The 24,821-nt window shown below is 55.4% G+C and overlaps 1 protein-coding gene across 1 annotated transcript in view; it reads left to right on the forward strand.

Moving 5' to 3' along the window:
- The first annotated feature begins 9,943 nt into the window (after positions 1-9,943).
- The window catches only part of LOC140399838 (metastasis-associated protein MTA2-like), a 109,972-nt gene continuing 95,094 nt past the window's right edge, over positions 9,944-24,821 (forward strand). Inside the window, 4 exon segments of the mRNA XM_072489292.1 lie at positions 9,944-10,057; positions 10,373-10,475; positions 12,364-12,463; positions 13,007-13,195. Of these exon segments, the coding sequence (XP_072345393.1) occupies positions 10,402-10,475; positions 12,364-12,463; positions 13,007-13,195 (363 nt within the window). The 5' untranslated portion in view covers positions 9,944-10,057; positions 10,373-10,401.

Consider the following 24,821-nt stretch of genomic DNA (forward strand, 5'->3'; position numbering starts at 1 on the left):
GTGGGACTCGCTCCCACAGGGAGTGGGGAGAATGTGGGACTCGCTCCCACAGGGAGTGGGGAGAATGTGTGACTTGATCCCACGGGGAGTGGGGAGAATGTGGGACTCGCTCCCACGGGGAGTGGCGAGAATGTGGGACTCGCTCCCACAGGGAGTGGGGAGAATGTGTGACTTGATCCCACGGGGAGTGGGGAGAATGTGGGACTCGCTCCCACGGGGAGTGTGGAGAATGTGGGACTTGCTCCCACAGGGAGTGGGGAGAATGTGTGACTTGATCCCACGGGGAGTGGGGAGAATGTGGGACTCGCTCCCACGGGGAGTGGGGAGAATGTGGGACTCGCTCCCACGGGGAGTGGGGAGAATGTGGGACTCGCTCCCACGGGGAGTGGGGAGAATGTGGGACTCGCTCCCACGGGGAGTGGGGAGAATGTGGGACTCGCTCCCACGGGGAGTGGGGAGAATGTGGGACCTGCTCCCACGGGGAGTGGGGAGAATGTGGGACTCGCTCCCAGGGGGAGTGGGGAGAATGTGGGACTCACTCCCACAGGGAGTGGGGAGAATGTGGGACTTGCTCCCACAGGGAGTGGGGAGAATGTGTGACTTGATCCCACGGGAAGTGGGGTGAATGTGGGACTCGCTCCCACGGGGAGTGGGGAGAATGTGGGACTCGCTCCCACAGGGAGTGGGGAGAATGCGGGACTCGCTCCCACGGGGAGTGGGGAGAATGTGGGACTCGCTCCCACGGGGAGTGGGGAGAATGTGGGACTCGCTCTCACAGTGAGTGGGGAGAATGTGGGACTCGCTCCCACGGGGAGCACAAGCCGAGCGATATATTTAAGGGGGAATTTGGATAAACACATGAGGGATAGAGGAATAGAAGGCTAGGGTGATGGGAGGCGATGTAGGCGGGGCGGGGGGGCCAAATGGCCTGTATTTCTGCAGTAAATACTTTAATTCTTGTGTCTCTCTTTTTAGGAGAGTTCGAGGAAGACTCAAAGCAGCCAGCCCTGGTGGATCAGGAACGACACCAACTTAAACACAGAGAGCTCTTCCTCTCACGTCAGTTTGAGTCGCTCCCTGCCACACACATCAGGTAATCGAGCAACTTCAGGAGATGGTCACTGATTGCACCAAACAGGATTAAGTCTGACAGTTGGGCAGGGATCTCACTCTCTGCCTAATAACGAGCGTGTTTTTGTGGGGTTCCTGGTCGGTTATTCAAAGTAGTTTGTTTTACATGGCTGGCAGCAGAGATGAATAATTTCCTGAGTGTCATTCCACACGGCGCGGTTTTGATCCATTGAATTGTGGCGCTGGAGCAGGATCCCTGCTCCTCATCACTGTTTGCTTTTGGAGAGGGTACGAAAAGGACCAAATGGGGGACACCACTATATCGACACTTCCCATCTTACTCCGAGCCTCTGCAAGGGACAAAAATAAGCAGATCAAAACCCAGTCCAATCGAGGGCAGATGATGCATCTCTGCCCTCCTTAGGCAATGAAACTTTCCCTGATTTACATTCCCAAGATGCCTGCTTCTTGTACGACATGACCTTCACAGCTGCCAGAAACAGGCTCGATTCTCACTCGGAAGAAACTCAGTGAGCCTGTGTCCAGCACTCTGGGAATCCACTATTCCTCCGACCAGCCTCCCCAAACAGGCGCTGGAATGTGGCGACTAGGGGCTTTTCACAGTAACTTCATTTGAAGCCTACTCGTGACAATAAGCGATTTTCATTTCATTTCGCTCTGCGCTTGCCTAATGTCCTCATTTGGTGTATATATAATCACTGTCTGAACCCTTCATAATTTTATAAACCTTGATCAAATCTTGAGGCATGTAGGGAGACCCAAACGGGACACCAGATTCGAACTGAGGCCCAATCTAGGTCTTTGTGCATGATTTGTTCTGTGCATGCAATTCAAACCCAGTTTATTTTCGTTGCGTAGCATTTATCCTAGACTTTTAGAGAGTGAAACATTTAAAAGCCCCAGATATTTTTCTTTCTTTCTGGGATTAATTCTTGCAGGGTGTGCGAGGGCCACATGCGACATGCTCCCGCTGGTCAAACATGGGCCTCGTCCCCCAACGCGTCTCCATCCCCCTGTAGTAGTCGAGCATCCTCTGCAGTCCTAACTCTTGCACGTGTCTTGCTGTTACCTGCAAAAATGCAGGTCATGCCCCCAAAGCTTGCACTTGGATCATGAATGAAATAATAAATAGCAGGTCCTAAAACCAAATCCGGTCTCCAATTCTGCCGATGACCAGTTGCTGCTTTTGACCATTCGGCCAATTCTCCGTCCGCCTCGCAAGATCATTCTAACCTTATCCAAATTCTTGAGCGCCCAGGTGGGCAACCAGATGACCCTCGTGCACTAATCCGCTGGTGACATCTTCAAATCAGCCTCGTGAGACTTGACCACTTTACCAGATGCATCGGATATGTTCTCCTGTGTCTCAATGATTATACAGTGTATCCTTCATCAGTCCCCCATGCACCCTACTGCTAAGCTAATGGGTCTGTGCTTACCAGCCGCTCCTTGAACCCCCTGTTTTTAAAGATTGGAATTATGTTTGCCTCCTCACACTCGAAGGGAGCAGCTCCTGACTCCAGGTTCTTAAAGAAATGAGCAAGAGGTTTGTACATCACCTGTCGGATCTCCGTGTTCCCTCGGCTGGGTGTCCACCGGGCTGGTAGCTTGATCTAGTTCACAGTTCCCCACACACTTTCTAAGATGATAACCTCGTCCATTCCAATGACACTTGTGCCATTCGCAGCGCTGCTCGCTGCTGTCAGTTAAGTATCATCTTCAAGGAGTAAAGATTGAAACGTGGAAAGATTCATGGTGCAGAAAGTGACCATTGGGGCCTATCCTATCTGTGCCTGCCGGTCGAGAAGGAGCAATCTGGCCTCATTCCGGTTTTCGTCTGTAACCCTGTAGGTTACGGAACTTCAATTGCACGCTCAATATATTTTAAATGTGACTTCCTTTCAGACAGAGAGTTCTTGGCACCCACAAATTCTGAATGAAAAGCTCCCAACTCCCCTTCATCCTTCTACCAATTACTCCCAACCAGTGTCCCCCTGGTTATTGACCTCTGTGCGAATGGCCAATGCAAATTACTAATTTCGTACCTCCGTCTATCCTGACCGCTCTTTCCTTTCTTCTTTAAAATAAATTTAGAGCACCCAATTTTCTTTTCCAATTAAGGGGCAATTTAGCGCGGCCAATCCACCTCCCCTGCACATCTTTGGGTTGTGGGGGTGAGGCCCACGCAGACACGGGGAGAATGTGGAAACTCCACACGGACAGTGACCCAGGGCCGGGATCGAGCCCGGGTCCTCGGCACCGTGAGGCCGCAGTGCTAACCGCTGCATCACCGAGCTGCCCCCCCCCCGCCGTGAGGCCGCAGTGCTAACCGCTGCATCACCGTGCTGCCCCCCCCCCGCCGTGAGGCCGCAGTGCTGACCGCTGCATCACCGTGCTGCCCCCCCCCCCCCGCCGTGAGGCCGCAGTGCTAACCGCTGCATCACCGTGCTGCCCCCCCCGCCGTGAGGCCGCAGTGCTAACCGCTGCATCACCGTGCTGCCCCCCCCCCCCGCCGTGAGGCCGCAGTGCTAACCGCTGCATCACCGTGCTGCCCCCCCCCGCCGTGAGGCCGCAGTGCTAACCGCTGCATCACCGTGCTGCCCCCCCCCCCCCCGCCGTGAGGCCGCAGTGCTAACCGCAGCATCACCGTGCTGCCCCCCCCCCGCCGTGAGGCCGCAGTGCTAACCGCTGCATCACCGTGCTGCCCCCCCCCCCCCGCCGTGAGGCCGCAGTGCTAACCGCTGCATCACCGTGCTGCCCCCCCCCCCCCGCCGTGAGGCCGCAGTGCTAACCGCTGCATCACCGTGCTGCCCCCCCCCCCCGTGAGGCCGCAGTGCTAACCGCTGCATCACCGTGCTGCCCCCCCCCCCCACCGTGAGGCCGCAGTGCTAACCGCTGCATCACCGTGCTGCCCCCCCCCCCCCGCCGTGAGGCCGCAGTGCTAACCGCTGCATCACCGTGCTGCCCCCCCCCCCCCCGCCGTGAGGCCGCAGTGCTAACCGCTGCATCACCGTGCTGCCCCCCCCCCGCCGTGTGGCCGCAGTGCTAACCGCTGCATCACCGTGCTGCCCCCCCCCCGCCGTGAGGCCGCAGTGCTAACCGCTGCATCACCGTGCTGCCCCCCCCCGCCGTGAGGCCGCAGTGCTAACCGCTGCATCACCGTGCTGCCCCCCCCCCCCGCCGTGAGGCCGCAGTGCTAACCGCTGCATCACCGTGCTGCCCCCCCCCCCCCCCGCCGTGAGGCCGCAGTGCTAACCGCTGCATCACCGTGCTGCCCCCCCCCCCGCCGTGAGGCCGCAGTGCTAACCGCTGCATCACCGTGCTGCCCCCCCCCCCCGCCGTGAGGCCGCAGTGCTAACCGCTGCATCACCGTGCTGCCCCCCCCCCGCCGTGAGGCCGCAGTGCTAACCGCTGCATCACCGTGCTGCCCCCCCCCCCGCCGTGAGGCCGCAGTGCTAACCGCTGCATCACCATGCTGCCCCCCCCCCCCGCCGTGAGGCCGCAGTGCTAACCGCTGCATCACCGTGCTGCCCCCCCCCCGCCGTGAGGCCGCAGTGCTAACCGCTGCATCACCGTGCTGCCCCCCCCCCCCCCGCCGTGAGGCCGCAGTGCTAACCGCTGCATCACCGTGCTGCCCCCCCCCCCGCCGTGAGGCCGCAGTGCTAACCGCTGCATCACCGTGCTGCCCCCCCCCGCCGTGAGGCCGCAGTGCTAACCGCTGCATCACCGTGCTGCCCCCCCCCCCCGCCGTGAGGCCGCAGTGCTAACCGCTGCATCACCGTGCTGCCCCCCCCCCCCCGCCGTGAGGCCGCAGTGCTAACCGCTGCATCACCGTGCTGCCCCCCCCCCGCCGTGAGGCCGCAGTGCTAACCGCTGCATCACCGTGCTGCCCCCCCCCCGCCGTGAGGCCGCAGTGCTAACCGCTGCATCACCATGCTGCCCCCCCCCCCGCCGTGAGGCCGCAGTGCTAACCGCTGCATCACCGTGCTGCCCCCCCCCCCGCCGTGAGGCCGCAGTGCTAACCGCTGCATCACCGTGCTGCCCCCCCCCGCCGTGAGGCCGCAGTGCTAACCGCTGCATCACCGTGCTGCCCCCCCCCCCGCCGTGAGGCCGCAGTGCTAACCGCTGCATCACCGTGCTGCCCCCCCCCGCCGTGAGGCCGCAGTGCTAACCGCTGCATCACCGTGCTGCCCTCCCCCCCGCCGTGAGGCCGCAGTGCTAACCGCTGCATCGCCCCCCCCCCCGCCGTGAGGCCGCAGTGCTAACCGCTGCATCACCCCCCCCCGCCGTGAGGCCGCAGTGCTAACCGCTGCATCACCGTGCTGCCCTCCCCCCCGCCGTGAGGCCGCAGTGCTAACCGCTGCATCACCCCCCCCCGCCGTGAGGCCGCAGTGCTAACCGCTGCATCACCGTGCTGCCCCCCCCCGCCGTGAGGCCGCAGTGCTAACCGCTGCATCACCGTGCTGCCCTCCCCCCCCGCCGTGAGGCCGCAGTGCTAACCGCTGCATCACCGTGCTGCCCCCCCCCCCCCGCCGTGAGGCCGCAGTGCTAACCGCTGCATCACCGTGCTGCCCCCCCCCCCCGCCGTGAGGCCGCAGTGCTAACCGCTGCATCACCGTGCTGCCCCCCCCCCCCGCCGTGAGGCCGCAGTGCTAACCGCTGCATCACCGTGCTGCCCCCCCCCCGCCGTGAGGCCGCAGTGCTAACCGCTGCATCACCGTGCTGCCCCCCCCCCCGCCGTGAGGCCGCAGTGCTAACCGCTGCATCACCATGCTGCCCCCCCCCCCGCCGTGAGGCCGCAGTGCTAACCGCTGCATCACCGTGCTGCCCCCCCCCCCCGCCGTGAGGCCGCAGTGCTAACCGCTGCATCACCGTGCTGCCCCCCCCCCCCCCGCCGTGAGGCCGCAGTGCTAACCGCTGCATCACCGTGCTGCCCCCCCCCCCGCCGTGAGGCCGCAGTGCTAACCGCTGCATCACCGTGCTGCCCCCCCCCCGCCGTGAGGCCGCAGTGCTAACCGCTGCATCACCGTGCTGCCCCCCCCCCCCGCCGTGAGGCCGCAGTGCTAACCGCTGCATCACCGTGCTGCCCCCCCCCCGCCGTGAGGCCGCAGTGCTAACCGCTGCATCACCGTGCTGCCCCCCCCCGCCGTGAGGCCGCAGTGCTAACCGCTGCATCACCGTGCTGCCCCCCCCCCGCCGTGAGGCCGCAGTGCTAACCGCTGCATCACCATGCTGCCCCCCCCCCGCCGTGAGGCCGCAGTGCTAACCGCTGCATCACCGTGCTGCCCCCCCCCCCCCGCCGTGAGGCCGCAGTGCTAACCGCTGCATCACCGTGCTGCCCCCCCCCCGCCGTGAGGCCGCAGTGCTAACCGCTGCATCACCGTGCTGCCCCCCCCCCCCGCCGTGAGGCCGCAGTGCTAACCGCTGCATCACCGTGCTGCCCCCCCCCGCCGTGAGGCCGCAGTGCTAACCGCTGCATCACCGTGCTGCCCTCCCCCCCGCCGTGAGGCCGCAGTGCTAACCGCTGCATCGCCCCCCCCCCGCCGTGAGGCCGCAGTGCTAACCGCTGCATCACCCCCCCCCCCGCCGTGAGGCCGCAGTGCTAACCGCTGCATCACCGTGCTGCCCTCCCCCCCGCCGTGAGGCCGCAGTGCTAACCGCTGCATCACCCCCCCCCCGCCGTGAGGCCGCAGTGCTAACCGCTGCATCACCGTGCTGCCCCCCCCCCCGCCGTGAGGCCGCAGTGCTAACCGCTGCATCACCGTGCTGCCCCCCCCCCCGCCGTGAGGCCGCAGTGCTAACCGCTGCATCACCCCCCCCCCCCGCCGTGAGGCCGCAGTGCTAACCGCTGCATCACCCCCCCCGCCGTGAGGCCGCAGTGCTAACCGCTGCATCACCCCCCCCCCCCCGCCGTGAGGCCGCAGTGCTAACCGCTGCATCACCCCCCCCCCCGTCGTGAGGCCGCAGTGCTAACCGCTGCATCGCCCCCCCCCGCCGTGAGGCCGCAGTGCTAACCGCTGCATCACCCCCCCCCCCCGCCGTGAGGCCGCAGTGCTAACCGCTGCATCACCCCCCCCCCCGTCGTGAGGCCGCAGTGCTAACCGCTGCATCACCGTGCTGCCCCCCCCCCCCGCCGTGAGGCCGCAGTGCTAACCGCGGCGTCCCCATGCCACCCCTCTGACCATTCTTTCTCTCACCTTTCAATGGATTAATAGTATTTCTGAGGTGCAAGACACTATTGGACACGACTGTGATACCGAATTTGGTTAAATAGCCTGCAGTGCTGACTGTCGACGTTTCGCATATGAAGCATGGCAGCAGAATCAGGAAGAGGCAGCACCCTCCAGAGTCAAGAGGAGGAGATGGAGATATATGTGGCCGAGTGGCTAACTGTGCTGTCGTTTGTTTTTCAGGGGGAAGTGCAACGTGGCGTTGCTGAATGAGACAGAGAAGCTCAGCGAGTACCTGGATAGAGAGGTGAGTCTCCCCTTTTGGGTCACACTGACACGTGTTGTAGTACCAGCCCTTGGGGGCGGTAACAGTCATTCTGTGTTACAGTCTTAAATAGCCCCTCAATCACCCACCCCCTGCAGCCTTCCCAAGATCTCCGTGTTCTCCTAATTCTGGTCACCTGTACATTCCTCATTTTCTCCATACACACACCCATGGGTCTTTAGTTGCCTGGGTTATGGAGTTCTCCGCCTCTCTCTCCTTTTTCAGGCTCCTGCAAACCCACCCATTTGTCAAGCTTTGGCACGCATTTCCTAATATCTTATCAATGTCAAATTTTTGTCGTCTACACTCGGTGGGATGTTTTGCTCTGTTAATGTCACTGTATAAAATGCAGGGAGATGTAACTGGGTCTGGTCTGACCATGCCCTCCCTCTCCCTTTGAGCAGTATTGTGAACACCCCTGTGTTTCCATCCTTCTCCAAATCAGAATGATCATTATTGCCAATGCACACACCAGCGTGATACATTACCTGAGATATCATCATGCTGTGTTTCATGGTATCGCCGTGTTTCTTCATTGAAAAACAATATATTAAACATTTAATTATTAACAAACACGACCGTAACAACCCAACTCTGAACGTTGTTCAAACTTGGTACAATTGTCGTGCTAACAACACCAGGAATGCGAGATATAATAATATAGAAAAATAGAAAAACACACACGGGCTACATCCACACCACCTCCCCCCTTAACTCTTTGTAATTAACTCTTTGAAGTATGCGATTAATGGCCTGCCACCTCGGGTAGAATCCCTCCACCGATTTTCCCCCAGTGATGTACTTGACCGTTTCCAGGTATAATAAGTCCATAAGGTCACCCAACCAGGCCGAGGCACTAGGCGGAGCGGACGCTCTCCATCCCAGCAGAACTCGCGCTCGGAGAATCAGTGGGGAAAAGGCGAGCGCATCCGCCTTTACCCCCGGCAAGTCCGTTGGTGGCTATTTTCGGGGTAACGGATAATGTTAAGAACCCCGACATGGTGCGAAAGAAGGAGGTCCAAAAGTTCACCATCTTTGGACACGACCAGGACATGTGGGTATGGTTAGCGGGCCCACGTGAACACCGCTCATACCCGTCCCCCACTCCGTCAAAGAACCCGCTCATCCTAGTTTTGGTGAGCTGAGCTCTGTGAACCCCCTGGAGTTGGATCAGGGCTGAGCCGTGGGCAAGAGGAGGTGGAATGTACCCGACAGAGGGCCTCATTCCACACGTCCTTATCCAGGGTGGGTCCCAACTCCTCCTCCCATTTCACCTTCACCTGATCAAACGGCAGAGATTCGAATCCGCTCATAGACTGGCGAACCATCCATCTATAGAGCGGTCTCTGAAGCAGTCCCGCCCCTTCCCATCCCACGCCTTAAAATTTGAATCCAAGACTGATGCCGCAAAGTAATGTTTCCCACTTATAGGAAGCAGTAATGACTTGGCCCTCAGCTTGTAATGTCCGAGCCGCCTCCATATCTTCAAAGTGGCGATGGGCACTGGGTTTGAGGTATATCCCGCTGGAGAGTGTGGGAGTGGTACCGTTACTTGGGCCCGGGGGCTCGACCCTTTACACAAGCTTGCCTCCATCCTCCCCCACATGGTGTCCGATTCCCTGCACCACCTCAACACCTTCACATTGGCCAGTCATACATGAGGAAATTGGGTAGTGCTAGACCCGCCAAGTGCCGGCCCCTCTGGAGGTACACCCTGGGTTTTCTTGGCGCCCTACCCGCCCGTATCAAGGACTTCACTAACTTGTTCACCCCAGCAAAGAATGGCGTAGCGAGAAAAAATAGGACGGCATTGAAACAAGACTAGGAACCTTGGCAGAATATTCATCTCGATTGTTTAAACTCTGCCCTCCAGAGATAATGTGAGCCTACCCCACCCTATCACACCCTAGCCAACAAACTGGTAACATTTAACTTAAGCCTATGCCAGTCTTGTGCTACTTGGATACCCAGATACTGGAAGCCACTTCTGTCGCGGCGGAAGGGAAGAGTGTTTCTTTCATGACCCTCTTAATTCATCGCTTCAAAAGAAGGTCCACCAGGTCTTTGCCTTTATATTAATCAGCTGTGAAAGCTCAGAGCTTCACCTTCACATTAATCAGCTGGAAAAGCTCGCCACACATGACCCTGGTTTGTTTGTTTTTATATCAGTCAACGTTCTTTATCGTGGCGAGTGTAACTTTCACAGTTAGTGCCAATTGTTCCAAAATGACACTCGCCCACTATTCACACTTATAGTGACATGACGCTGCAGTGTGTACCTGTGGATCTGCCATTCTCTGGCTGCCTTCTGAAGCGCTTGTTTAGCCATCAATCCTTTCTGTGCTTCCGCAGGACTGCTTCTACTACTCGTTGGTATTCGACCCTTTGCAAAAGACGCTGATCGCCGACCAGGGGGAGATACGAGTCGGGCCCAAGTACCAGGCTGACATCCCGGACAGACTGGCAGAAGGTAAGGTTGCAGAGGGTAGTGTGTGGGCGGGGGCAGCTGTTTGCAGCCCTCTCTACGTTGCCCTCGTTGAAATAGCCATCCCATGGTCTCTCGGGTATCGGGAGTGCTTTGTATTGCAAGTTCACATTGTGTGTGCGATTGTGGCGGGGGGGTGGGGTTGCGGTGTGTTTGTGTGAGCGAGAGGACGGGGGTCCCTTCCTGGTTGTGCATGTGAACCGGGTGAGGGGGGGGGGGGGGAGTAGAGCGCGAGAATATAACGGAGGATAGAGCCCCCCTGAGAATCTGCCTCACTACGCCATTCCCTTGCCCTTGCAGGCGAGTCCGATAACAGGAACCAGCTGAAAATGGAAACAAAGGTCTGGGACCCTGACAATCCGCTGACCGATCGGCAAATCGACCAGTTTCTCGTCGTCGCTCGGTAAGTCCTCAAATCCTAAATAGTAAAGAAGAAGAATCTTTATTGTCACAGGTAGGCTGACATTAACACTGCGATGAAGTTACTGTGAAAATCCCCTAGTCGCCACATTCCGGCGCCTGTTCGGGTACACAGAGGGAGAATTCAGAATGTCCAATTCACCTAACAGCACGTCTTTCGGGACTTGTGGGAGGAAACCGGAGCACCCGGAGGAAACCCACGCACACACGGGGGAGAACGTGCAGACAGACAGTGACCCGAGCCGGGAATCGAACCTGGAACCCTGGCGCTGTGAAGTAACCGTGCTGTGCTACCGTGCTGCCCCAAAAAAAGAACAGGACGTGCATTTATATTGTGTCTTTCACAACCTCGCTACCCAAAGTGCTTTATGGGTGACAGTGCAGCACTCCCATCAGTATTACACTGGGAAGGTCAACCTGGATTCGATTTGGGTTTGGGATTTTTTGTTTATTGTCACGTGTACCGAGGTACAGTGAAAAGTATTTTTCTGCGAGCAGCTCAGCAGATCATTAAGTACATGAGAAGAAAAGGGAATAAAAGAAAATACATAATAGGGCAACACAACACATCCAATGTAACTACATAAACACCGGCATCGGATGAAGCATAGAGGGTGTAGTGTTAATGAGGTCAGTCCATAAGAGGGTCGTTTAGGAGTCTGGTGACAGTGGGGAAGAAGCTGTTTTTGAGTCTGTTCGTGCGTGTTCCCAGACTTCTGTATCTCCTGCCCGATGGAAGAAGTTGGAAGAGTGAGTAAGCCGGGTGGGAGGGTCTTTGATTATGCTGTCCGCTTTCCCCAGGCAGCGGGAGGTGTAGATGGAGTCAATGGATGGGAGGCAGGTTCGTGTGAGGGACTGGGCGGTGTTCACGACTCTCTGAAGTTTCTTGCGGTCCTGGGCCGAGCAGTTGCCATACCAGGCTGTGATGCAGCCAGATAGGATGCTTTTTTTTTTTAATTTAGAGTACCCAATTCATTTTTTCCAATTAAGGGGCAATTTAGCGCGGCCAATCCACCTACCCTGCACATTTTTGGGTTGTGGGGGCGAAACCCACGCAGACACGAGGAGAACGTGCAAACTCCACACGGACAGTGACCCAGAGCCGGGATTGAACCTGGAAGTTCGGTGCCGTGAGGCCGCTGTGCTAACCCACTGCGCCACCGTGCTGTCCAGATAGGATGCTTTCTATGGTGCATCTGTAAAAGTTGGCAAGCGTTAATGTGGACGTGCCGAATTTCCTTAGTTTCCTGAGGAAGTATAGGCGCTGTTGTGCTTTAGAACATAGAACACACAGTGCAGAAGGAGGCCATTCAGCCCATCGAGTCTGCACCGACCCACTTAAGCCCTCACTTCCACCCTATCCCCATAACCCAGTAACCCCACCCAACACTAAGGGCAATTTTGGACACTAAGGGCAATTTATCACGGCCAATCCACTAAACCTGCACGTCTTTGGACAGTGGGAGGAAACCGGAGCACCCGGAGGAAACCCACGCAGACACGGGGAGAACGTGCAGACTCTGCACAGACAGTGACCCAGCGGGGAATTGAACCTGGGACGTTGGCACCATGAAGCCACAGTGCTAACCACTGTGCTACCATACTGCCCATGGTGATAGCGTCGACGTGGGTGAATCAGGACAGATTTTTGGAGATGTGCACCCCTAGGAATTTGAAACTGCTAACCATCTCCACCTCGGCACCGTTGATGCTGACAGGGGTGTGTACAGTATTTTGATTGTGTGTCTAAAGTCTCTGGAGTTGAGCAGAAGCACTACCCACTGGGACACTGATGCAGGGGAAGATCTTGCTGGTGGCTGTGTTTGACTAGTCCCGTGTGTTTAATTAACTCTCTTGTTATTTTCTGACAGGGCGGTGGGGACCTTTGCCCGTGCCTTGGACTGTAGCAGCTCGATCAGGCAGCCCAGTTTACACATGAGCGCGGCAGCAGCAAGCAGGGACATCACGCTGGTAATAACCTTAGCACTGCCCAGGGGAAATCTCTGGACAATGGTCATCGGGATGCCTGACGTGCAGTTTTGGCACGGTGGCTGTGGGTTTGGGGTGTCACCTCGAGCTCTGCATTGGACCACCATCAACACCCTCTGGCTGGCTGCGAAATCTCAGGCAACCCGGACTCTGTAAATGGCTTTGCAGCATCAAATGGCTGGCGGTCTGAGGGGGGGGGGGGATGCTGCAGGCGTTTGCTTTATTGCCAATTATTCAGCCCATTCCCACCCTGCTCCAGTGTGTGATCACTACAAACTGCAGTGCAGTAATTAGACAGCAGTACCTCATTCTCCCCAGTCCTTGGGTCACTTGTTTGTACATGAACCCGATGAAACTGTCCGTAGACCACTAACCAGTAAATCAGATAAAATGAAAAACCTGCTGCCCCCCCCTCCCCCCAATGTCCAATTGGTGCTTTGTCTGGTTTTATTGTAGCAACCTGCTGTTGTCTTGTGTGTTCCACTCCTCCTCCCACGTAACCTTTCCACCCGGTTTGTGTTGCAGTTCCACGCCATGGATACGCTGCAGCGTAACTGCTACGACCTGGCCAAGGCGATGTCGACTCTGGTTCCGCAGGGGGGCCCTGTCCTGTGTCGGGACGAGATGGAGGAGTGGTCGTCGTCAGAGGCCATCCTTTTTGAAGAGGCGTTGGAAAAATACGGCAAGGATTTCACAGACATCCGACAAGACTTTGTGAGTCCCCTCGCTGACCTCTTGGGAATGTGCACAGTGTGGAATGGGGAGTCTCGCGTATGAAAAATTAAATGAAAATGAAAATCGCTTATTGTCACAAGTAGGCTTCAATGAAGTTACTGTGAAAAGCCCCTAGTCGCCACATTCCGGCGCCTGTTCGGGGAGGCTGGTACGGGAATTGAACTGTGCAGCTGGCCTGCCTTGGGCTGCTTTAAAAGCCAGCGATTTAGCCCTGTGCTAAACCAGCCCCTGATAAGCCCCTGGAAGCTTTGAAGCCAACATCAGGGAATGGGAGGGGAAACCTTCCGTCAACAACCCCTTTCCCTCCGTCCACCCACCCCCCAGGGTCCCCAGTTAACACTGTTGCCTCACAGAGCCAGGGACCCGGGGTAACACTGCTGCCTCACAGTGCCAGGGACCCGGGTTAACACTGCTGTCTCACAGTGCCAGGGACCCGGGTTAGCACTGCTGTCTCACAGTGCCAGGGACCCGGGTTAACACTGCTGCCTCACAGTGCCAGGGTCCCGGGTTAACACTGCTGTCTCACAGTGCCAGGGTCCCGGGGTTAACACTGCTGTCTCACAGTGCCAGGGATCCGGGTTAACACTGCTGTCTCACAGTGCCAGGGACCCGGGTTAACACTGCTGTCTCACAGTGCCAGGGACCCAGGTTAACACTGCTGTCTCACAGTGCCAGGGACCCGGGTTAACGCTGCTGTCTCACAGTGCCAGGGACCCGGGTTAACACTGCTGTCTCACAGTGCCAGGGACCCGGGTTAACACTGCTGTCTCACAGTGCCAGGGACCCGGGTTAACACTGCTGTCTCACAGTGCCAGGGACCCGGGTTAACACAGCTGCCTCACAGTGCCAGGGACCCGGGATAACACTGCTGTCTCACAGTGCCAGGGTCCCGGGTTAACGCTGCTGTCTCACAGAGCCAGGGACCCGGGTTAACACAGCTGTCTCACAGAGCCAGGGACCCGGGTTAACACTGCTGTCTCACAGACTCAGGGACCCGGGTTAACACTGCTGCATCACAGTGCCAGGGTCCCGGGTTAACACTGCAGTCTCACAGTGCCAGGGACCCGGGTTAACACTGCTGTCTCACAGTGCCAGGGACCCGGGTTAACACTGCTGTCTCACAGAGCCAGGGACCCGTGTTCAATTCCGACCTCGGGTCACTGTCTGTGCGGAGTCTGCACGTTCTCCCCGTGTCTGCGTGGGTTTCCTCCGGGTGCTCCGGTTTCCTCCCACAGTCGAAAGATGTGCAGGTTAGGTAGATTGGCCATGATAAAATGATCCCTTGGTATCCACGGTTGTGCAGATTAGATGGGGTTGCAGGATAGGGCGGGAGTTTGGCCGAGTCTGTGGAACTTCGATGGGCCATGTGGCCTGCTTTTGCACTGTGGAGACACGGCAGTGAAATCCAGAGCGCAGAGATCCAAGCGTTTCAGAGTTGGGGAAGTTTTCAGAGATAAGAACAGATTTGAGAGAAAGGACTTGAACATCGAGCCAATGCTGCTTAGTGGATACACGGGTACTGGGTGATAGATATTGGTCAGTGGATACACGGGTACTGGGTGATAGATATTGGTCAGTGGATACACGGGTACTGGGTGATAGATATTGGTCAGTGGATACACGGGTACTGGGTGATGGATACTGGTCAGTGGATACACGGGTGCTGGGTGATAGATACTGGTCAGTGGATACACGGGTACTGGGTGATAGATATTGGTCAGTGGATACACGGGTACTGGGTGATGGATACTGGTCAGTGGATACACGGGTACTGGGTGATAGATACTGGTCAGTGGATACACGGGTACTGGGTGAGGGATACTGGTCAGTGGATACACGGGCACTGGGTGAGGGATACTGGTCAGTGGATACACGTGTGCTGGGTGAGGGATACTAATCAGTGGATACATGGGTACTGGGTGTGGGATACTGATCAGTGGATACACGGGCACTGGGTGAGGGATACTGGTCAGTGGATACACGGGTACTGGGTGAGGCATACTGGTCAGTGGATACACGGGTACTGGGTGAAGGATACTGGTCAGTGGATATACGGGCACTGGGTGAGGGATACTGGTCAGTGGATACACGTGTGCTGGGTGAGGGATACTAATCAGTGGATACATGGGTACTGGGTGATGGATACTGGTCAGTGGATACACGGGTACTGAGTGAGGGATGCTGGTCAGTGGATACACGGGTACTGGGTGAGGGATACTGGTCAGTGGATACACGGATACTGGGTGATAGATACTGGTCAGTGGATACACGGGTACTGAGTGAGGGATGCTGGTCAGTGGATACACGGGTACTGGGTGAGGGATACTGGTCAGTGGATACATGGGTACTGGATGAGGGATACTGGTCAGTGGATACACGGATACTGGGTGATAGATACTGGTCAGTGGATACACGGGTACTGAGTGAGGGATATTGGTCAGTGGATATACGGGTACTGGGTGAGGGATACTGGTCAGTGGATACACGGGTGCTGGGTGAGGGATACTGGTCAGTGGATACACGGGTACTGGGTGATGGATACTGGTCAGTGGATACACAGGTACTGGGTGATAGATACTGGTCAGTGGATACACGGGTACTGGGTGAGGGATACTGGTCAGTGGATACACGGGTACTGGGTGAAGGATACTGGTCAGTGGATATACGGGCACTGGGTGAGGGATACTGGTCAGTGGATACACGTGTGCTGGGTGAGGGATACTAATCAGTGGATACATGGGTACTGGGTGATGGATACTGGTCAGTGGATACACGGGTACTGAGTGAGGGATGCTGGTCAGTGGATACACGGGTACTGGATGAGGGATACTGGTCAGTGGATACACGGATACTGGGTGATAGATACTGGTCAGTGGATACACGGGTACTGAGTGAGGGATGCTGGTCAGTGGATACACGGGTACTGGGTGAGGGATACTGGTCAGTGGATACATGGGTACTGGATGAGGGAGACTGGTCAGTGGATACACGGATACTGGGTGATAGATACTGGTCAGTGGATACACGGGTACTGAGTGAGGGATATTGGTCAGTGGATATACGGGTACTGGGTGAGGGATACTGGTCAGTGGATACACGGGTGCTGGGTGAGGGATACTGGTCAGTGGATACACGGGTACTGGGTGATGGATACTGGTCAGTGGATACACAGGTACTGGGTGATAGATACTGGTCAGTGGATACACGGGTACTGGGTGAGGGATACTGGTCAGTGGATACACAGGTACTGGGTGAGGGATACTGGTCAGTGGATACACAGGTACTGGGTGATAGATACTGGTCAGTGGATACACGGGTGCTGGGTGAGGTATACTGGTCAGTGGATACATAGGTACTGGGTGAGGGATACTGGTCAGTGGATATACGGGGACTGGGTGATAGATACTGGTCAGTGAATACACGGGTACTGGGTGAGGGATACTGGTCAGTGGATTTACGGGTACTGGGTGTGGGATACTGGTCAGTGGATACACGGGTACTGGGTGCGGGATACTGGTCAGTGGATACACGGGTACTGGGTGTGGGATACTGGTCAGTGGATACATGGGTTCTGGGTGATAAATACTGGTCAGTGGATACACGGGTACTGGGTGAGGGATACTAGTCACTAGATACACTGGTACTGGGTGTGGGATACTGGTCAGTGGATACACGGGTACTGGGTGAGGGATACTAGTCACTAGATACACGGGTACTGGGTGTGGGATACTGGTCAGTGGATACACGGGTACTGGGTGAGGGATACTGGTCAGTGGATACACGGGTACTGGGTGATAGATACTGGTCAGTGTATACACGGGTACTGGGTGATAAATACTGGTCAGTGGATACACGGGCACTGGGTGATAGATACTGGTCAGTGGATACACGGGTACTGGGTGAGGGATACTGGTCAGTGGATACACGGGTACTGGGTGTGGGATACTGGTCAGTGGATTCATGGGCACTGGGTGATAGATACTGGTCAGTGGATACACGGGTACTGGGTGTGGGATACTGGTCAGTGGATACACGGGTACTGGGTGTGGGATACTGGTCAGTGGATACATGGGTACTGGGTGTGGGATACTGGTCAGTGGATACACGGGTACTGGGTGTGGGATACTGGTCAGTGGATACATGGGTTCTGGGTGATAAATACTGGTCAGTGGATACATGGGTTCTGGGTGATAAATACTGGTCAGTGGATACACGGGTACTGGGTGTGGGATACTGGTCAGTGGATACACGGGTACTGGGTGTGGGATACTGGTCAGTGGATACATGGGTTCTGGGTGATAAATACTGGTCAGTGGATACACGGGTACTGGGTGTGGGATACTGGTCAGTGGATACACGGGTACTGGGTGATAGGTACTGGTCAGTGTATACACGGGTACTGGGTGTGGGATACTGGTCAGTGGATACATGGGTTCTGGGTGATAAATACTGGTCAGTGGATACACGGGTACTGGGTGTGGGATACTGGTCAGTGGATACATGGGTTCTGGGTGATAAATACTGGTCAGTGGATACACGGGTACTGGGTGATAGATACTGGTCAGTGGATACACGGGTACTGGGTGATAGATACTGGTCAGTGGATACACGGGTACTGGGTGAGGGATACTAGTCACTAGATACACGGGTACTGGGTGTGGGATACTGGTCAGTGGATACATGGGTACTGGGTGATAGATACTGGTCAGTGGATACATGGGTACTGGGCGAGGGATACTGGTCAGTGGATACATGGGTTCTGGGTGATAAATACTGGTCAGTGGATACACGGGTACTGGGTGAGGGTTACTGGTCAGTGGACACATGGGTTCTGGGTGATAGATACTGGTCAGTGGATACACGGGTACTGGGTGTGGGATACTGGTCAGTGGATACATGGGTTCTGGGTGATAGATACTGGTCAGTGGATACACGGGTACTGGGTGAGGGATACTGGTCACTAGATACACTGGTACTGGGTGAAGGATACTGGTCAGTGGATACACGGATACTGGGTGATAGATACTGGTCAGTGGATACATGGGCACTGGGTGATAGATACTGGTCAGTGGATACACGGGTACTGGGTGAGGGATACTGGTCAGTGGATACACAGGTACTGGGTGAGGGATACTGGTCAGTGGATACACAGGTACTGGGTGAGGGATACTGGTCAGTGGATACATGGGCACTGGGTGATAGATACTGGTCAGTGGATACACGGGTGCTGGGCGAGGTATAATGGTCAGTGGATACATGGGTACTGGGTGAGGGATACTGGTCAGTGGATACACGGGTACTGGGTGAGGGATACTGGTCAGTGGATACACGGGTACTGGGTGAGGGATACTGGTCAGTGGATACACGGGTACTGGGTGAGGGATACTGGTCAGTGGATACAAGGGTACTGGGTGAGGGATACTGGTCAGTGGATACACGGGTACTGGGTGAGGGATACTGGTCAGTGGATACACGTGTGCTGGGTGAGGGATACTGGTCAGTGGATTTACGGGTACTGGGCGTGGGATACTGGTCAGTGGATACACGGGTACTGGGTGCGGGATACTGGTCAGTGGATACACGGGTACTGGGTGAGGGATACTGGTCAGTGGATACACTGGTACTGGGTGAGGGATACTGGTCACTAGATACACGGGTTCTGGGTGTGGGATACTGGTCAGTGGATACACGGGTACTGGGTGCGGGATACTGGTCAGTGGATATACGGGTACTGGGTGAGGGATACTGGTCAGTGGATACACGTGTACTGAGAGATATATACTGGTCAGTGGATACACGTGTACTGGGTGAGGGATACTGGTCAGTGGATACACGGGTTCTGGGTGTGGGATACTGGTCAGTGGATATACGGGTACTGGGTGAGGGATACTGGTCAGTGGATACACGGGTACTGGGTGAGGGATACTGGTCAGTGGATATACGGGTACTGTGTGAGGGATACTGGTCAGTGGATATACGGGTACTGGGTGAGGGATACTGGTCAGTGGATACACGGGTACTGGGTGATAGATACTAGTCAGTGGATACACGGGTACTGGGTGATAGGTACTGGTCAGTGGATACACGGGCACTGGGTGATAGATACTGGTCAGTGGACACACGGGTACTGAGTGAGGGATACTGGTCAGTGGATACACGGGTACTGGGTGAAGGATACTGGTCAGTGGATGCACGGGTACTGGGTGAAGGATACTGGTCAGTGGATACACGGGTACTGGCTGAGGGATACTGGTCAGTGGATACACGGGTACTGGGTGAGGGATACTGGTCAGTGGATACACGGATACTGGGTGAGGGATACTGGTCAGTGGATACACGGGTACTGGGTGAGGGATATTGGTCAGTGGATACACCGGTACTGGGTGATAGATACTGGTCAGTGGATACACGGGTACTGGGTGAGGGATACTGGTCAGTGGATACTATAGACCGGTGAGCCTCACGTCTGTAGTGGGTAAAGTCTTGGAGGGGATTATAAGAGACAAGATTTATAATCATCTAGATAGGAATAATATGATCAGGGATAGTCAGCATGGCTTTGTGAAGGGTAGGTCATGCCTCACAAACCTTATTGAGTTCTTTGCGAAGGTGACTGAACAGGTAGATGAGGGTAGAGCAGTTGATGTGGTGTATATGGATTTCAGCAAAGCGTTTGATAAGGTTCCCCACGGTAGGCTATTGCAGAAAATACGGAGGCTGGGGATTGAGGGTGATTTAGAGATGTGGATCAGACGTTGGCTAGCTGAAAGAAGACAGAGGGTGGTGGTTGATGGGAAATGTTCAGAATGGAGTACAGTCACAAGTGGAGTACCACAAGGATCTGTTCTGGGGCCGTTGCTGTTTGTCATTTTTATCAATGACCTAGAGGAAGGCGCAGAAGGGTGGGTGAGTAAATTTGCAGACGATACTAAAGTCGGTGGTGTTGTCGATAGTGTGGAAGGATGTAGCAGGTTACAGAGGGATATAGATAAGCTGCAGAGCTGGGCTGAGAGGTGGCAAATGGAGTTTAATGTAGAGAAGTGTGAGGTGATTCACTTTGGAAGGAATAACAGGAATGCGGAATATTTGGCTAATGGTAAAGTTCTTGAAAGTGGATGAGCAGAGGGATCTAGGTGTCCATGTACATAGATCCCTGAAAGTTGCCACCCAGGTTGATAGGGTTGTGAAGAAGGCCTATGGAGTGTTGGCCTTTATTGGTAGAGGGATTGAGTTCCGGAGTCGGGAGGTCATGTTGCAGCTGTACAGAACTCTGGTACGGCCGCATTTGGAGTATTGCGTACAGTTCTGGTCACCGCATTATAGGAAGGAGGTGGAGGCTTTGGAGCGGGTGCAGAGGAGATTTACCAGGATGTTGCCTGGTATGGAGGGAAAATCTTATGAGGAAAGGCTTATGGACTTGAGGTTGTTTTCGTTGGAGAGAAGAAGGTTAAGAGGAGACTTAATAGAGGCATACAAAATGATCAGGGGGTTGGATAGGGTGGACAGTGAGAGCCTTCTCCCGCGGATGGAAATGGCTGGCAGGAGGGGACACAACTTTAAACTGATGGGTAATAGATATAGGACAGGGGTCAGAGGTAGGTTCTTTACGCAAAGAGTAGTGAGGCCATGGAATGCCCTACCTGCTACAGTCGTGAACTCGCCAACATTGAGGGCATTTAAAAGTTTATTGGATAAACATATGGATGATAATGGCATAGTGTAGGTTAGATGGCTTTTGTTTCGGTGCAACATCGTGGGCCGAAGGGCCTGTACTGCGCTGTATTGTTCTATGTTCTATGATACATGGGTACTGAGTATGGGATACTGGTCAGTGGATACACGGATACTGGCTGATAGATACTGGTCAGTGGATACACGGGTACTGAGTGAGGGATGCTGGTCAGTGGATACACGGGTACTGGGTGTGGGATACTGGTCAGTGGATACACGGGTACTGGGTGAGGGATACCGGTCAGTGGATACACGGGTGCTGGGTGAGGGATATTGGTCAGTGGATACACGGGTACTGGGTGATAGATACTGGTCAGTGGATACACGGGTACTGGGTGATAGATACTGGTCAGTGGATACACGGGTACTGGGTGATAGATACTGGTCAGTGGATTTACGGTTAGTGGGTGTGGGATACTGGTCAGTGGATACACGGGTACTGGGTGCGGGATACTGGTCAGTGGATACACGGGTACTGAGTGTCGGATACTGGTCAGTGGATACACGGGTACTGAGTGATAGATACTGGTCAGTGGATACACGGGTACTGGGTGATAGATACTGGTCAGTGGATACACGGGTACTGGGTGATAGATACTGGTCAGTGGATACACGGGTACTGGGTGATAGATACTGGTCAGTGGATTTACGGGTAGTGGGTGTGGGATACTGGTCAGTGGATACACTGGTACTGAGTGTGGGATATTGGTCAGTGGATACATGGGTACTGGGAGATAGATACTGGTCAGTGGATACATGGGTACTGGGTGAGGGATACTGGTCACTGGATACACGGGTACTGGGTGAGGGATACTGGTCAGTGGATACACGTGTACTGGGTGAGGGATACTGGTCAGTGGATACACGGGTACTGGGTGCGGGATACTGGTCAGTGGATATACGGGTACTGGGTGAGGGATACTGGTCAGTGGATACACGTGTACTGAGAGATATATACTGGTCAGTGGATACACGGGTACTGGGTGTGGGATACTGGTCAGTGTATACACGGGTACTGGGTGAGGGATACTGGTCAGTGGATACACGGGTACTGGGTGATAGATACTGGTCAGTGGATACACGGGTACTGGGTGATAGGTACTGGTCAGTGGATACACGGGCACTGGGTGATAGATACTGGTCAGTGGATACACGGGTACTGGGTGATAGGTATTGGTCAGTGTATACACGGGTACTGGGTGAGGGATACTGGTCAGTGGATACATGGGTACTAGGTGATAGATACTGGTCAGTGGATACACGGGTACTGGGTGAGGGATACTGGTCAGTGGATACACGGGTACTGGATGAAGGATTCTGGTCAGTGGATACACGGGTACTGGGTGAGGGTTACTGGACAGTGGATACACGGTTACTGGGTGATGGATACTGGTCAGTGGATACACGGGTACTGGGTGAGGGATACTGGTCAGTGGATACACGGGTACTAGGTAATAGATCCTGGTCAGTGGATACACGGGTACTGGGTGCGGGATACTGGTCAGTGGATACACGGGTACTGGGTGATAGATACTGGTCAGTGGATACACGGGTTCTGGGTGCGGTATACTAGTCAGTGGATACACGGGTACTGGGTGAGGGATACTGGTCAGTGGATACACGGGTACTGGGTGAGGGATACTGGTCAGTGGATACACGGGTACTGGGTGAGGGATACTGGTCAGTGGATACATGGGCACTGGGTGATAGATACTGGTCAGTGGATACACGGGTGCTGGGTGAAGGATACTGGTCAGTGGATACACGAGTACTGGGTGAAGGATACTGGTCAGTGGATACACGAGTACTGGGTGATAGATACTGGTCAGTGGATACACGGGTACTGGGTGAGGGATACTGGTCAGTGGATACACGTGTACTGGGTGAGGGATACTGGTCAGTGGATACACGGGTACTTGGTGAGGGATTCTGGTCAGTGGATATACGGGTACTGGGTGAAGGATACTGGTCAGTGGATACACGGGTACTGGGTGATAGATACTGGTCAGTGGATACACGGGTACTGGGTGAGGGATACTGGTCAGTGGATACACGGGTACTGGGTGATAGATACTGGTCAGTGGATACACGAGTACTGGGTGATAGATACTGGTCAGTGGATACACGGGTACTGGGTGAGGGATACTGGTCAGTGGATACACGTGTACTGGGTGAGGGATACTGGTCAGTGGATACACGGGTACTTGGTGAGGGATACTGGTCAGTGGATATACGGGTACTGGGTGAAGGATACTGGTCAGTGGATACACGGGTACTGGGTGATAGATACTCGTCAGTGGATACACGGGTACTGGGTGAGGGATACTGGTCAGTGGATACACGGGTACTGGGTGAGGGATACTGGTCAGTGGATACATGGGTACTGGGTGAGGGACACTGGTCAGTGGATACACGGGTACTGGGTGCGTGATACTGGTCAGTGGATATACGGGTACTGGGTGTGGGATACTGGTCAGTGGATACACGGGTACTGGGTGAGGGATACTGGTCAGTGGATAGACGGGTACTGGGTGAGGGATACTGGTCAGTGGATACACGGGTACTGGGTGAGGGACACTGGTCAGTGGATACATGGGTACTGGGTGAAGGATACTGGTCAGTGGATACACGGGTACTGGGTGAGGGATACTGGTCAGTGGATACACGGGTACTGGGTGAGGGATACTGGTCAGTGGATACATGGGTACTTGGTGAGGGATACTGGTCAGTGGATACACGGGCACTGGGTGAGGGATACTGGTCAGTGGATACACGGGTACTGGGTGAAGGATACTGATCAGTGGATACATGGGTACTTGGTCAGGGATACTGGTCAGTGGATACACGGGTACTGGGTGTGGGATACTGGTCAGTGGATACACGGATACTGGGTGAGGGATACTGGTCAGTGGATACACGGGTACTGGGTGATAGATACTGGTCAGTGGGTACACGGGTACTGGGTGAAGGATACTGGTCAGTGGATACACGGGTACTGGGTGATAGATACTGGTCAGTGGGTACACGGGTACTGGGTGAAGGATACTGGTCAGTGGATACACGGGTACTGGGTGAAGGATACTGGTCAGTGGATACACGGGTACTGAGTGTGGGATATTGGTCAGTGGATACACGGGTACTGGGTGAAGGATACTGGTCAGTGGATACACGGGTACTGAGTGTGGGATACTGGTCAGTGGATACACGGGTACTGGGTGAAGGATACTGGTCAGTGGATACATGGGTACTGGGTGAGGGATACTGGTCAGTGGATACACGGGTACTGGGTGATAGATACTGGTCAGTGGATACACGGGTACTGGGTGAGGGATACTAGTCACTAGATACACGGGTACTGGGTGTGGGATACTGGTCAGTGGATACATGGGTACTGGGTGATAGATACTGGTCAGTGGATACATGGGTACTGGGTGAGGGATACTGGTCAGTGGATACATGGGTTCTGGGTGATAAATACTGGTCAGTGGATACACGGGTACTGGGTGAGGGTTACTGGTCAGTGGATACATGGGTTCTGGGTGATAGATACTGGTCAGTGGATACACGGGCACTGGGTGTGGGATACTGGTCAGTGGATACATGGGTTCTGGGTGATAGATACTGGTCAGTGGATACACGGGTACTGGGTGAGGGATACTGGTCACTAGATACACTGGTACTGGGTGAGGGATACTGGTCAGTGGATACACGGATACTGGGTGATAGATACTGGTCAGTGGATACATGGGCACTGGGTGATAGATACTGGTCAGTGGATACACGGGTACTGGGTGAGGGATACTGGTCAGTGGATACACGGGTACTGGGTGAGGGATACTGGTCAGTGGATACACAGGTACTGGGTGAGGGATAC

This window comes from Scyliorhinus torazame, chromosome 24, assembly GCF_047496885.1.
Source record: "Scyliorhinus torazame isolate Kashiwa2021f chromosome 24, sScyTor2.1, whole genome shotgun sequence".
NCBI classification, from domain to species: domain Eukaryota; kingdom Metazoa; phylum Chordata; class Chondrichthyes; order Carcharhiniformes; family Scyliorhinidae; genus Scyliorhinus; species Scyliorhinus torazame.